Source organism: Aedes aegypti, chromosome 2 (genome assembly GCF_002204515.2).
Source record: "Aedes aegypti strain LVP_AGWG chromosome 2, AaegL5.0 Primary Assembly, whole genome shotgun sequence".
NCBI classification, from domain to species: domain Eukaryota; kingdom Metazoa; phylum Arthropoda; class Insecta; order Diptera; family Culicidae; genus Aedes; species Aedes aegypti.
This window is the reverse complement of record NC_035108.1, coordinates 160,623,725-160,638,282: the sequence shown is the minus strand read 5'-3', so window position 1 is coordinate 160,638,282 and position 14,558 is coordinate 160,623,725. Positions and strand designations below refer to the sequence as shown.

Here is a 14,558-nt window from a genome sequence, read left to right as displayed (position 1 = left end):
GAGCAGTCAGCCGACTGCGTCAGCGACAAATGCGCACTCTTCACGGCACAATTCCAACGTGCTTTCAACAATTTCGTTGCTGCGCCATCGCAAGTTCATGTTGCATTGGATGATACTACTCGTGATGTCTTCAGCTATGAAATGTTTGAAATCTCTGAACGGGAAGTAGCAAGGGCGATAACCAAGCTGAACTATTCCTACACTCCTGGACCAGACGGGAATCTGCAAGCGCTACTAAAAAGATGCTCAGCGTTGCTTATACCATTGGTGAAGCTGTTCAATCGATGCTGGTAAATAGGTGGAAGCAGTGTATCTGGACTTGAAGGCGGCGTTTGATCGTGTTGACCACGGAATCCTTCTACAAAAACTTCGCAAATGTGGCATGTCCGATAGCTACATCGATTGGTTTGAATCATATCTCACCAACCGATTGTAATGCGTAAAAATATGCTCTAATGAGTCGAGCTCATCCACGAATTTATCCGGAGTGCCACAAGGCAGCAATCTTGGACCTTTGTTGTTCTCGCTATTCATCAACGACGCATCGCTAGTCTTACCGCCCGGGACCAGGCTTTTCTCTTCAGAGATTGTTGAGTGCTTTCGAAGCGTAGTATTCACGAAACTGCATTACGTTGAGCATAGAAGAATGTTACAGTGACCCCACGCAGTTGAATCACCCACAATTTATGAATCAGCTGACTCCAAAAGACAAAATTATTATTAAACTTGTCACAAAACATCACAGAATTATTTTTACTGATAAGAAACTATGTGTAAAAATAATTCTGTGATGTTTTGTGACAAGTTTGATAATCATTTTGTCTTTTGAAGTCAGTTGATTCATAAATTGTGGGTGATTCAACTGCGTGGGGTCACTGTATATCGTTTAACCGAAAGCGGAACCCTATTCGTTTCCAATACACGCTATCTGGTACAGCGCTTGCACGAGTACAACGTGTCCGTGATTTGGGCGTTTGGTTAGACGAAGAATTCACGTTCAACTACCACTTCAATGACATCGTTGCGAGAGCAAACAAACAGCTTGGTTTTGTTCTGAAGGTAACAGAAGGTTTCAGCGCTGTGTCTGAGATCCCTTTACTGCGCTCTAATTCGTTCAATTCTGGAATTTGCTGCGATAGTGTGGTGTCCATTCCACGCCAGCTTGATTACCCGAATTGAATCTGTTCAGAGAAAATTCTTGCGCCATGCCCTTAGAAATCTTCCTTGGCGTGATCCCAGTAACCTGCCTCCTTACGAAGACCGCTGCCGTTTATTGGGGATTGATACTTTGGATAATATATAAGTAAATAAATAAATCTTGAAATGTGTCGGAAGGAAATGTGCAATAACTATTGGAGATATTCATTAGGTAATTTTCTTTCGTTCCTATCCAGAAATGTTTAGATGAATTTGTGTTTAAGTCTTCAAATAAATCCCTTGTTTTTTTGGGGGAAAATTGCACTGAAATTCTCAGAAGATTTCATTACAGATGTACTTGACGAATTCTTAAAGGAGCTCCTGGCAAAATATAAGAAGAAATCTAAAATTACTCTCTGATGGAACTCGAAAAAAAAACAAAGAAAACATTTGAAGAAATTTCGTTGGATTCTTTGGCGTATCCGCCACTTATTCGTTCTAAACAGATTTATTTTGAGTAGCTAATAATTCTGCTGGCAAAATCCGTTGTAGATTCTTGACAAAATCTTCTAATCTTTGGCAGAAGCCTGAGTTAAGTTCCAAGAATTCTCAAATCATTTGACTCATTTTTTCTACAAATGTAAATGCTTAATACAATTCTTGAAAATTTAAAAATAAATTTTAACCTTCGAGGTAAACCAATCAATTTTTTGGCCAGGCCAAATAAATTTCATTGGCTCTAATAATTTGATATATCCAAATATTTGTTACGCATTTAATTATTAAGTGGTTTGCTGGTTGAAGATTACGATGGACAATATTTTATAGCAGCTAGGGTTTGGGACTGGAACGAACAGAAGTACAGTGATAACGTTGCTTAAACAAAACACTTTAATATTTTTCATATATACATACCATACATGCTTAGGAATTTCTTCTCCGTGTAATTTTTATCGGAAGAACGAGAGAATTCTATATTCCTAAGCGTGTACAATAACTTCAAGTTACTCATAGATACGTAAATATATTAATTTCGAAGGCACCACCAGTCTGCGGACGGTCAAGAAGATTTTCCGCCAGACAAAAATTCGTACTGGTTCAAAACCGAATCCGGAATGTATTTCTCGAGTTGCTTACGCTCGATATCCGCCACACGGGTGAACGTTTCTAGGAAACGTAGGGTCATCACTGCTTCCTGGCATATTTCCTGCTTTGCTCTGAAACGGAGAATCTTAGTCATCCAATTATGAGAATACTAAATTCCTTATACTTACTTAAGATTTACATCCACGAAAGACATCACATACTGGCACAAATACTGAATGAAGAGATCCATTTCGGACGCTTGGAACTGCCTGAAGAGTGTCAACAAACCAACCATGCTAGGGAAGCCATCGATTGGATCGTTCTTTTTCTTCGCAATCAAACTGTCCACATTTTTCATGTACTGGAACCGCGGTAGATGTACGATTACGAACAGGAATGCCAATAGCGACAAGAATCGTGGACTCTTTGTGACGATGTACTTTTTTCTATAAGGGTTGTACAAACCCGCGCATTCTAGGTATCGATTCAATTCAACTACGAGATCAGTACTTGGCAATGGCTTCGTATCGTCCAACGTATGACGCTTGACATCCATGAGAATCGCGTCGTTCAAAGCCCTGAGCGATGATTCTAGCTTGGTGGATTTGACCTTGCAGCTACAGTTCAATTCGAAGGCGATATGCGTTCGAAGGATCTGCTTCTGTCCGATTCTCAGTATCCAGTCCAGCAACTGCGGCCAAATGCGGGAAAATGTGGTTGTAAGATTGGCATAGGTCTTGGCTGGATTCTCAACGAAGTCCAATTTGTGTAGTTCGGTTTCCACATTGCTCAGAGCGTCGTACCATAAAGGTTCGTGCTGCAATTTGCGTTGAATCGTTAGAAGGAAATTTTCCAATTCCGATGTTATCATGAAAGAATATAGTTTGTCCAAACCGACCAAACCGGGTGGGCCGAAGGTTTCATTGATGCGAGTGGCAAATTTATTCGTAAGGACAGCCTTGTTGGTTTTATGATCATACCATGTCGTACAGATATCGATGTAAGTGGTTACTCTAAAAGAAGTATGTAAGAATTCAATTAAGGACTTAAGTGTAGATGATGAACTTACTTAGGATCGGTAATTCGTAAAACTTCACGAGCCAAACGCCCTACAAACGTGACCGAGGCCATGTCCACCGGTTCGTAGCTTGGAATCGGAATGGTTTCACTCTGATATTCTGAATTCCACTCTTGAATCTTGTTTTTAATAAACGGGTTACACTCTCGTTGAACGTTGTAATTGATGATGCGTTGCATTTCTTCATTCCATATTCGGAGACAGTGTATATTCAAATAATCCTGGACATACTCAAACGAACGTTTGTAGCCATCGATAATTCGATACAGAGCCGTAAGCTTCGCATCTAGTTCAGATTCTTTGGCCTTTGGGTTGAAGGTTAAACTGCTATGAAATGCATCCGATACGTTTTTGACAAATTCTTTCCTGATACCGTCTTCAAGCAATTGTTTCGGATCCAGCTCAACTACTCCCACAAGAGTCGTTTTCATGGCTAAAATTCCTTCGGTAAAGGTTGATACCGAGTACGTGAGCTTGGCAATGAGAAATCTTTCGTCGAGTTGAGCATACTCCTTCATTTTTTCTTTTTCTAATCTCATGGGAATCTGCTTGATGACATTTGTCTGCAAATCAATAATCTGAGCCAAGATCGTGAACATAGTTTCCGGAATAATTTGCACAACTTTACGAACAAAGTTGGCCAGCTCGTTGCTGTAATATTTGGACACATCCATAAGATCTTCACTCTCAGCTTGATTCAGACGCAGTAATGGTATTTCCAACGCAGATGCTAGTTTCAGGAAAGTTGATCGCAGTTTGATGACTAAAATAGGGTTCTTTTTTATATTCTCTTGCATCATCGGTGTATAGCTGTCGATCAATCGCCATGCGTAACTGAAATCCCCAATTAGCTGTAAATTGATCAAATCGTCTTCCTTGATACTGATTGTGTGAAACATTTGATGAAGATACTGTCGGGTTTCTACGATGTTCTGCTTCACTTGCATGTTTTTACTCAGATCATGGAAGTCCTGCACTTCCTCCAAGGCTTGAATCAACTGGATAATTGTTCTTCCGGAAACGCTTAACATTTTATCATCATTACTCAGAGTATCGATTTCCTTCCGAATGTTCAAGAACCATTTACTCAAACTTGCATTCTTCTTCATTTTGCCAAACGGTTTATCTCCCGAATAGGCATCTGCCAGATCTTGAATTCGTTCGCAAGCCTCCTTCTTGAAATTTTCCCATCGATGCAATCGCTCGTCTAGCAGAGTCTTAAGAATGTCTCTTATCTTTGATTCTAGTTGAGCTGTGTTCAACAACAGCTCGAAAAATTCAATCCCTTTGAAATTAATATCAGCTTCAATGAGATCTTTGACTTGTTTGCATTTTTTCAGTGAAGCTGGACTTCCTACATCGATAACCGGGACTCCAGTGTGTAGCATAACCCAACGAACTGTAAGATTGCATTCGCGAATCAGTGCTGTTACCTTTGGTATATTATCTAAAAGTTTTTGCTCCGTAAGGTTTCCTTCTTTAAGAATATTTCTAGTACGATTGAGCAACGTATCCATCGAGCGCTTCTGCTTGGAACAAATTTCCTTCAGGTTAACTGTATCGAACGTATTTAGCAAGGCTGATTTCGCTGCCTTGAATGGATCCCAAGCATCTGAAAATAGTGACGGAAAGTATAATAATGTTCACCCTTTCGTTTAGAACAGGAACCTACTTAAGAGATTAACGGTAATTCCCATATAGAACGAAACAATCCAGTTATCGGAAAAGAACTTATCCACAATTTCACGCATCTTGGCAGCCTGAGTGTGCAGTGTTTTCGTAGAGAAGAACAAACACACATACAACATACCGGCCTGGTTGGCCAAGGCCGTTGATCGATGCTCAGGTAGCGGATATACCGATATCTGGTTGTACACGTCGTCGGATCGAAGTCTCCCTATCACCATTTCGATGTAGATAGGATCAACCGGGATGCGGTTGAAGTAATCTTCCGAATAGGCGAACACCTTCTTCGAACTGTATGCACTTCCGTCGTTGAAGCCGGTAGAGCGCAATAGTTTGCACACCTCATCGATGTTACTGTCGCCGTCGGTTTTCAGGGCACTGTACCGGTTATACGCGACGAGAAGTCGTTCTCGAACCACACCGGGTATCTGAAGATCAACCACTAGTAGCATTACGCCGTACAAGTAGAGGGCTTCGCACTGAAAATTAAGTAAAAATAATTTTATGAGTCGTTCAATTTTTTTAAAGACAATTTACACCGTCTTCAGCCAAAAGCTGCACAGACTGAACGATCACTAACATTAGGCAACGGACAACACGGAACACCCAGTAGCCCAGTGATAAATTTTTCGTTTGACGAAAAGTTTCCACCGACTGGAGCGGGAATCGAACCCACGCCCCGTGACACAATACGCCTAAACGACTTACGCCGCTAACCGCACGGCCACAAAGCCACGACAGTTGACAGTTTTGATAATTTTTTTAAAATTTTACAATAATCGCAAATTCATTTATTTTCTGGAGACAGATTTTAAGTTGTTCCTATGCTGATAAATACAATCGGTTTCCCATACTTAAACATTCGATAGTCGTCCAACAAAAAATACAGACAAATTAGTCAAATGACCAAATGTTCAAAAACTAATACTAAGTTTTTGGAAATTTGGAAATTTGAATAACAGAAGATTATAAGATCATCTAAAAATTAAATTACAATATACTGACCACATCACATTACTTTTCAAAATCTGTTCGCGGGTCGCACAAAACTCTCAATGGCCGCATGTGACCCGCAGGCCACAGCTTAATGATCATTGTTCTAGAAGAATATCTTACCGTGTGAGACTTTTGTTGGGTTCAAGATAAAATCTTAAAAACCCTCAACCTTCTGGTCGACGTATGATTGATCACCGCGAGAAGTAGACTTGCAAAAGTTTACTTTAATCAACAAACTTTGAATGGTTCGCCACTGTAAGTGTCGGCATAAGAGTGTTCTATGATGTTCCAGCCAATCGAGTTTTTTTCATAAAGGTAAAATATAATAACACATGCTTTCGTCCTGACAGCTGCAGGAATGTTAAATTTAGGTATTTGTTCAACAAACTTTGAATGGTTCGTCACGTCAAATGTCGACATTATTTTCCTCTATACATTGAAATTGTTCATATCAAATGAAAATATTATATTCATAAGCATGTTTATATCTGACAAATCATTATTTATCATGGTCTAATCGCTTATCAAAGTGAATCCTGTGACCCAACGATTCTCCCCATTAACAAACATACCTCCCAGTAACCTTTGTGGAGATGCAGAGGCAAACACGGTCTCTAAATAGCAAAGGTTACACACTAACATTCCTCCCACCTGACTGCAAGGACGTGGCCGGCGCCGTTATTGACCCTGTATAAATAGAGGCACTGAATTATGCACACTGAAGAAGATTATGGCCCAGTCCAACTTCTAGTTGATTCTTTGTGCATCTTCACTGACTTCGGTCTATCACGGAATAGCAACCATTGATATGTGTAGTCAGTCTAAGCTAAGCTAAGCTAAGTTAAGGTAATTAACGGTTTCTAGTACATTTTTTGCAAAGTCCTGCTGCAAAAATCGTCGATTATATGGCATTCCTAGATTTTTTTCCAGATTTTTTTTTTTAACTTCACCAATTTCTTGTGATGTGTTTTTTTTTTGTAGATTTCTAGTAACAAAATATTAACAGATTCAAAGATTATCGTATCGTATTTTTTGAAAAATTTCGTATTGAGATTTTTGTAAAAATTCCACACGGGTACTTAGAAGTTCTGTATAAGATGTGTGGTGAGATACTTGATATATTTCTATTCAGATTCTAATAAATTCTTGATTCGAAAGTTCTTTGGAAAATCACTGAAAAGGTAATTAAGGAATTTTCCTGTGAGTATTAAGTGGATTACTAAACTGCCCATATTCGTATAGTCGACGTAAGCGCCAATATAATCGAAATGCATTTTTTTCATTGATATACATTCTTTACCCAATAGTATACTGATTGAACATGCAAACAGTGCTTATTTGCTCTGAAATATTTGAACTACAGTAAACTCTCCCTTACTCGATATTCCGTATCTCGATATCGAGTTAGAGAACAATAGTAAAAGTTGATTTGCATGGCTACCTCGATGGTCCCTTGGATCGCATTTGCACTGGTTTTGTGTTCTATAACTCAATACCTCCCTAACTCGATGGTCCCTTCAATATCGAGTAAGGGAGAGTTGACTGTATAAGAGGAAAACGGGTTGACATGAGCACATACAGCACACCCGGTCAACCAGTCAGTGATTTTCGATAGCGATCGATATAGATTCGTATTGAACCGTTAGCTATCGCCATCGTTGGTCAGAGATCTATAAAGAATTATGAAGACTGGTTGGTCGGGCATACAACAACTTTATCCATATCACTTGATATAATTCGAAAATGGCTACTTCTAGAGAAGTTATCCATATAATCATTATGGTTTAGAATCATTTCAAAATTCATCAGTACGTAATAAAAAAAACAATTTTGAAAATCGGCCAAAATTTATCCTTGGAAAAACTTTTTTATTAAAAATTTCTCCATGAAACTTAGTCCCAGACACCTGTTTACTATCAAGATTCTATGGTGGAAATTAAAAAAAAATAATATAAAAGGGGGTTTTTGTGTGGGACCCAATCCACAAAGCTGTGACAACAACGGCGCGGGAAGTGATCGGCACTGGTCAACGACGAAGACGAAACGACTGGTTCGATGAAGAGCGCCAGAGAGTGACAGACATGAAGAAAGTCGCCAGAAGCCGTATGCTTGTGGCCGGTACCAGACAGAACAGAGAGCGGTACAGGGCATCGAGAGCCGAAGAAAAGCGAACCCACCGCAGAAAGAAAAGGCAGCACGAAGAAAGTGTGGTAGCTGACGCTCAAGAAAGCATGAACCGGAATGATATGCGGAGATTCTATGCAACGGTCAATGGTGCGCGGCACAATACCGTATCAGTGCCCGCCATGTACAATGATCGAGAAGGGAATTTGCTGACCGATAAAACGGCGGTGGCTGCTAGGTGGAAGGAGCACTTTCAGCAATTGTTGAACGGTGGAAATAGAAGTGTAGCGAGGAGCAGGATGAACATTGATGACGACGATCAAGCTGTGGACCCACCGACCATAGGAGAGGTTTAAAATGCTATCAGCGAGCTGAAGAACTGTAAGGCTGCTGGGAAGGACGAGATCCCGGTCGAGCTTCTCCAGCACGGAAGCGAGTAGCTTTACCAGTCGATCCACCGAGTACTTCTGAAGGTATGGAAGGACGAAGAATTGCCCACCGGCTGGTTGGATGGCCTCATCCGCCCTATCTACAAGAAAGGGCACAGACTGGAGTGTGCCTATTACAGAAGAATTACCCTGCTGAATTTGGCGTACAAAATTCTGTCGCGCATCCTGTTTAACAGACTGCGACCGCTCGAGGAGTCCTTCGTCGGCGAATACCAAGCTGGTTTTCGTGAGGGCCGTTCGACAACAGACCAGATGTTTAGCTTGCGAATGATCCTAGACAAATTCCGGGAGTTTAACTTGCAGACTCACCATCTGTTTATTGATTTCGAGGCGGCGTATAACTCAGTGAAAAGAAATGAGCTTTGGCAGATAATTTCTGAAAATGTTTTCCGGCGAAACTAATTAAACTGATACGTGCTACGCTGGATGGTTCGAAATCAAGTGTTCGGATCGCAGACGATGTGTCAACCTCCTTCGTGACGTTAGACGGATTGAAGCAGGGAGACGCACTTTCGAATTTACTGTTCAACATTGCACTCGAGGGTGCTATTAGGATATCTGGCGTGCAGAGAAATGGCACTATTATCACAAGGGCGCACATGCTCCTTGGCTTTGCGGACGATATAGACATAATTGGAATCGATCGCAGGTCAGTGGAAGAGGCCTTCGTGCCTCTGAAAAGGGAGGCAGTGAGGATAGGCCTAACCATTAATTCTACCAAGACGAAGTACATGGTTGCAGGTAGAGATAGAGTCAGGCATGGTGGTGTAGGTGCTGAGGTAGTGTTTGATGAGGATGTGTTTGAAGTTGTTGAAGAATTTGTTTACCTTGGAACACTTGTGACATGTGACAACGACGTTTCCCGCGAAGTGAAAAGACGTGTTGCGGCTGCGAATAGGGCCTTTTACGGACTACGTAACCGCAGTTTGCAAATGGAAACAAAATTCGCCCTGTATAAAACATTGATTCTTGCGGTGGCTCTCTACGGGCACGAACCGTGGACGTTGAAAGAGTCAGACCGGAAAGTGCTGCGGACAATACTCGGTGGGAAACGCATGAATCACGAGTTGTATCAAGTGTACAAAGATGAGAATATTATCAAGCGTGTAAAATACGGCAGACCTCAGTGGGCTGGTCACTTAGTGCGAATGTCGGAAGAAAGAATTGCGAGAATAATATTCAGCAGGGACCCAGGTAGAGGTCGGCGGCTTCGGGGAAGACCACGAATACGCTGGCTGTACGCAGTGGAAGAGGACCTGGCGACCCTAAACGTTCGGAGCAACTGGAGAAGTTTCGCCCAAGACCGACGAAGATGGAGTTCTACAATACGCCCGGAAATGGCGTGACGCTACGCTGTAGCCATCAAGGTATCAAGGTAGATAAAGCTATAAAAAAAACGAGCTCATTTATTTCAATTTAAAGTCTTTAGAATTTGAAGAATCTCAATTATACGATTTCCATTACCAACTTGCACCACGGTACCTTAGCTGAAAATGGATCAGCATACTTTCTGCATTTAAGGTGAAGAGAAGATGCATCGAAGCCAAACCTCGAATGTTCAAGAACACAAATCTAGAGAGCTAGACAACTCGCTAGCCAACTCGAGGATTGGCTTCGATGCATCTTCAACTTACGCACATGAAATGCCATCGATTGGACCAAGAATCTATTAAAATTCTCGCAACTAAATTGTGGTGAATCTCCCTTGAAATTTACTAAATGTTTTTACAGAAATCTAATAAGCGTGTTTCTGGAATTTGTCCAATTATATTACCGATACTTTAACAGGAAACAGGTAAAATTTTGGCAATGCTTCTCTCAAGGTGTACACCGAAGATCTCATCAAGATTTTTTAGGAATCCCACAAAAAATCAATTTTATTCACAGGAGTTCGTTCTTCTAGTAGCGCTGGACATTTTGTACAAGCAATATCATAGATTCTTAAAACAACTTGCATAAATCTTGTAAAATGGCATAGTCGGTGAAAGCCTTTTTAATACAAAAATTAACTATCACTGTATGTCATTCTTGTACTTCAATTGCAAGATAGTCACCATGTAGCAATTCATAATTAAAATTTCACTTTTATCCAGTATTTGAACAAAACTCTCACATACATATTGTAACCCTCTATTTGACACAATGTGTTCAAGCAAATTCATCAGATTTAGTGTGGTGGTTCATTTTGTCCCATATGGTGACCCATTTCTCACCATATAGTCCCCAATATAAAACATGTTTTCCAATTATGTTTCAAGCAGAACCTATACGAAATGTGAAAAGAGCACTTCGATGTATGAATCAACTTTGCGGGATGATTAATGTTTGATGTTTTTTATGTTTTTCAAGCCCATTTTCTTAGGTGACCTATACCTGAGACGAGACTCGCGAAGACGGTCTTCTTTTTCTGTGATTGCTGAGTTTTTTCTTATTCCACTTTGTGTTTATACCAATTATGCGCATGCTGTTCAAATCCTCACATGAACCTCTCAGCAAAAAATGGTTGAGTTTGCATCACATCGAATCATAAATAGCCGTTTGAGTAAAATTTCATGCCAGCAAACGTAGCAGACATTAGAAATAATTAATCTTCTGCTTAGGGACCGTTCAAATATTACGTAACGCAACAGGGGGAGGGAGGGGGTCTTACATAGTGTTACGGTTCATACAAAAATTTAAAATTTTCCATATAAAAGCTGTTACGTGGGGGAGGGAGGGGGTCTAAAGTTGGCAAATTTTGCGTTACGTAATATTTAAATGAACCCTTAGATTTATCAGCAACTTCGGAAAAAACTGCTCCGCCGACTGAGGTTTCTAATAACAGTTTACTTTGAACACAATACTTTTCACTTTTTCAGCCATAAAAACGGTGGGCTGCATTTGACGTTTCGTGAGAGGGGAATCTGGGCTGCATATGACGTTGATATTTTTCCTCTTCGCGAGTCTCTCTCAGACCTATACTAACCCTATCGCAAAGAATCCATCCTAGTGTTTTCTGATGATCTATCGCATAAAGTATCTGTCAGGAATCTATCAAAAATCTAGCCTAATATCTTCCGAGGAAATCGTCAAGCATCTTTCCAAAATTGTTAAGGATCCCCTAGGAATCATTTCTGAAATTTACAAAAGATCTAACAAGGATTCTTTATTTAAAAAAGAAAATAGAGGAGAATACTACGCAAGAAATCGAATAAAGGTTTAACAGGATAATGCCTATCAGTTCATCAGAATCGCCCACGAAGCTTTAGATAGCTTTGGGAAACATAAAAACTAGCGGAAATTAAATTGACACTTATATTAAGCTGTTCGGTAATTATTGTACTACTTATACACTGCTCACACTATTATGGGTCACCTAGTCACGATTATTAGGCACTCTATTTCACATTTAGTTCATATGCAAATGGTCCATTGTACTGGGTGACCCATGATAGTGTAATTACTGTACTGCCGTTCTAGGCATATTTGTCCCGCAGTTCATAAGGTTTACATAGAACATGGGACAAACAGGCGTAGAAGGACTGTGTACCTCATCTAATATTTCGATAGCATACCATTAGCTGCTTCCCTTCCTCATCTTGGAAAACTTTCTCCATTGATTGCTGGATAAACATCCCCGTGCTCAGCTCCTCTATGAAGGTGTTCAGATCCTTGATGTACTTGTGCATACTCTCGAAAACTATGTAGAACCGATTCAGGATAACAAGATAGTTCTCCCGGATTTCCTCGTCCAGAGCTTGAAGCTTTTCGTCTGCCTCAATCTTTGCGTCCTGTGCATCCGATATTTGGAAATAGCTGAAGTCCATAATAATCTCTCCATACTTTTGCTGCTCTTCTTTCGTTTTCAGACTACAAATGAAATCGATTAGGTTGCAGACTATGATATCTCATATAACCTTATCACAGCTTACCAGAAAACCTCGGGAATAAATTCCTTCAACCGCAACAGTTCACAGATGATCGTATTTCCTTCGGCGACAATCTGCAAGATCGTCTGTCCGCAAACATTATTCTCAGCGAGAAATTCTGCCATCTTCGAGCTGCATATGATGATTCACTAATTAATTCACATGTACCTATCTAGCGTACAGCATAATATAACGACACAACGCACTGATAAGAGTACCGTCGAATGCATAGCCCAAAATACAGCATAGAAAATAGTAAACAAACACCCCACATTTTGGAACTGATCGTATGTATTGGTGTCAACTCGACAACGCTACATGGAGAGCTTTCATTCTTTATACACATACATCAATATATTTTGCCACAGATATGTGCCTACACCTACTCATACATACACATAACATTTTAATGTGGTTGAGCGTGTAAAGAAAATTGTTCAGAGCTTTTCACACAGTGCAACATAAATGCTATGTTTTATCGTTTTTCATCAATCATAGGGTAAACGCTCCCTTAGCTCCAATAGTAGAGGTAGTGTGTTTTGGCATGTTATGCACTAAAAAGAGACTATGTTATATTTTTATTTTATACTAGTGGTCCCGGCAAACTTCGTTATGCCATTAAGTAGGCTGTTGAAAAACGCTATGGATCGTCCCATATAAAATAACAGTTCCGTTCACTCTCGTTTTCTCTTCTTTTTCGTTGAATATCCTGGGGTTTTAATACATACAAACACGTCGGAACACTTGAGGAACAAAACGGAGAAATTATCATTCAAATACGTTGACCCGTTCGTAAGCCATTTCGTGACATACAAACACCACACCACTTCCATTTTTACTTTATTTTTACTTACGTTAGTCTGTAATTTCTAGGGATATTCTGATAACAAATGGACCTCACGATAGGTAATCTATTTTTAATGAGTACGTATCAAAATCTTTGGAAATCGCAAATAACAATATTGTCACATTTTTCGTAGACTTCGCCATCGGTTCCTGATAAACCGACTAGCTTATGTAAGACCACTTACATGTCAGTGTGTAACCTAATTTTGTATTACTGCTACGAGTTTATTAGACCAACCAGCCCATATAAATATAACAGACACATAAATTTTCCGTAGTCGTCGCCTTGTTGAAATCAAATGTTACTGGATTCCATTGCTCATTGCTTTATCTAATGGAGCGAAGAATAAAATCCTAATCAAGCTTCTTCTTGAACCTATAATAATTATTATATAATGAACCAGATGTGTGAAATAGAAAAAAGTAGTATTTATATGGTGTACATCCTCACGTACTTGCTTAATGATCGTTAACATTCCAAATTCATATACAAAATAGATGCCAATATTCTTCTGAAATGGTTCACGTTTCCCTGAAGTCATCCAGTGCTAAAAAATATTGACAAATTCAATGGTTGCATAATTAAAAAGTTTAATTTAAAAAGATATTGCTATTTTGCTTATTACACTTTTTGAGATTAAAAAGGCCAAATTTTCAAGCTTTATCAAAAAATAATCCAGGGATGCTGCAAATCATTTGAAAACGGCCTCTTTCTATACTTTTCTTGCACTTCAAGACCCATATAAACGCGTCCCTGATCCATCCAAAAAAAAATTTTTGTCGAACAGTGCTATATGGGAATAATATAAAGAGTGATAAAACTATTTTTTAACACAAAATTGCTTGAGCCGCTATTGGTACAAGTGTTCCAGTAGTTGCGCTAGTGCTCCAGTACTAGACGTTCAGGAATGATACAAGGAATTTTGAACAAAATGATAAATTTTTACATAGGTTTAACATTTTTCCCTCGGAACTGCAACTAATATTTTTCGAATGAAGCATGAAGATCGTCCCTGTGGCTTTTCTTCATTTTTGTACATCCATTTTAACTGTTTCTACCCGTCGATCCAATACTGGAACACGACGGCAACTAATGGTGCAAGGGAGCAAACTTTTTGCATAAACTTAATTATATATATGACTTTACGATAAAATATTAAGCTGAAATTTGGCAAACCGACTAAACTAGAGACGATCTATCCACCAAAAATAGCACATGCCGTTTTTATCGAAAAGTGTACGTTTTAT

General features: G+C 39.7%; 1 protein-coding gene across 3 annotated transcripts; it reads right to left on the bottom strand.

The window, feature by feature from the left end:
• Nucleotides 1-1,629: 1,629 nt before the first annotated feature.
• Nucleotides 1,630-12,766, bottom strand: LOC5571408 (WASH complex subunit 5). Of its 3 annotated transcripts, XR_002500128.1 has the most exons (8): nucleotides 12,671-12,766; nucleotides 12,468-12,596; nucleotides 12,111-12,405; nucleotides 4,974-5,466; nucleotides 3,293-4,913; nucleotides 2,412-3,236; nucleotides 2,053-2,354; nucleotides 1,630-1,981 (listed from the first exon to the last, which is right to left on the bottom strand). XR_002500128.1 is itself a non-coding variant. In XM_021842976.1 (7 exons), exons 1-7 carry the CDS (start codon nucleotides 12,736-12,738, stop codon nucleotides 2,198-2,200), a joined length of 3,588 nt encoding a protein of 1,195 aa, XP_021698668.1. In that variant the 5' UTR covers nucleotides 12,739-12,766; the 3' UTR covers nucleotides 2,006-2,197. The 3 variants fall into 3 exon arrangements, 2 of the variants coding, with proteins under 2 accessions (XP_021698668.1, XP_001653658.2); XM_021842976.1 differs by lacking the exon at nucleotides 1,630-1,981 and having other exon boundaries at nucleotides 2,006-2,354; XM_001653608.2 differs by lacking the exon at nucleotides 1,630-1,981 and having other exon boundaries at nucleotides 2,049-2,354; nucleotides 12,468-12,758.
• Nucleotides 12,767-14,558: the final 1,792 nt, after the last annotated feature.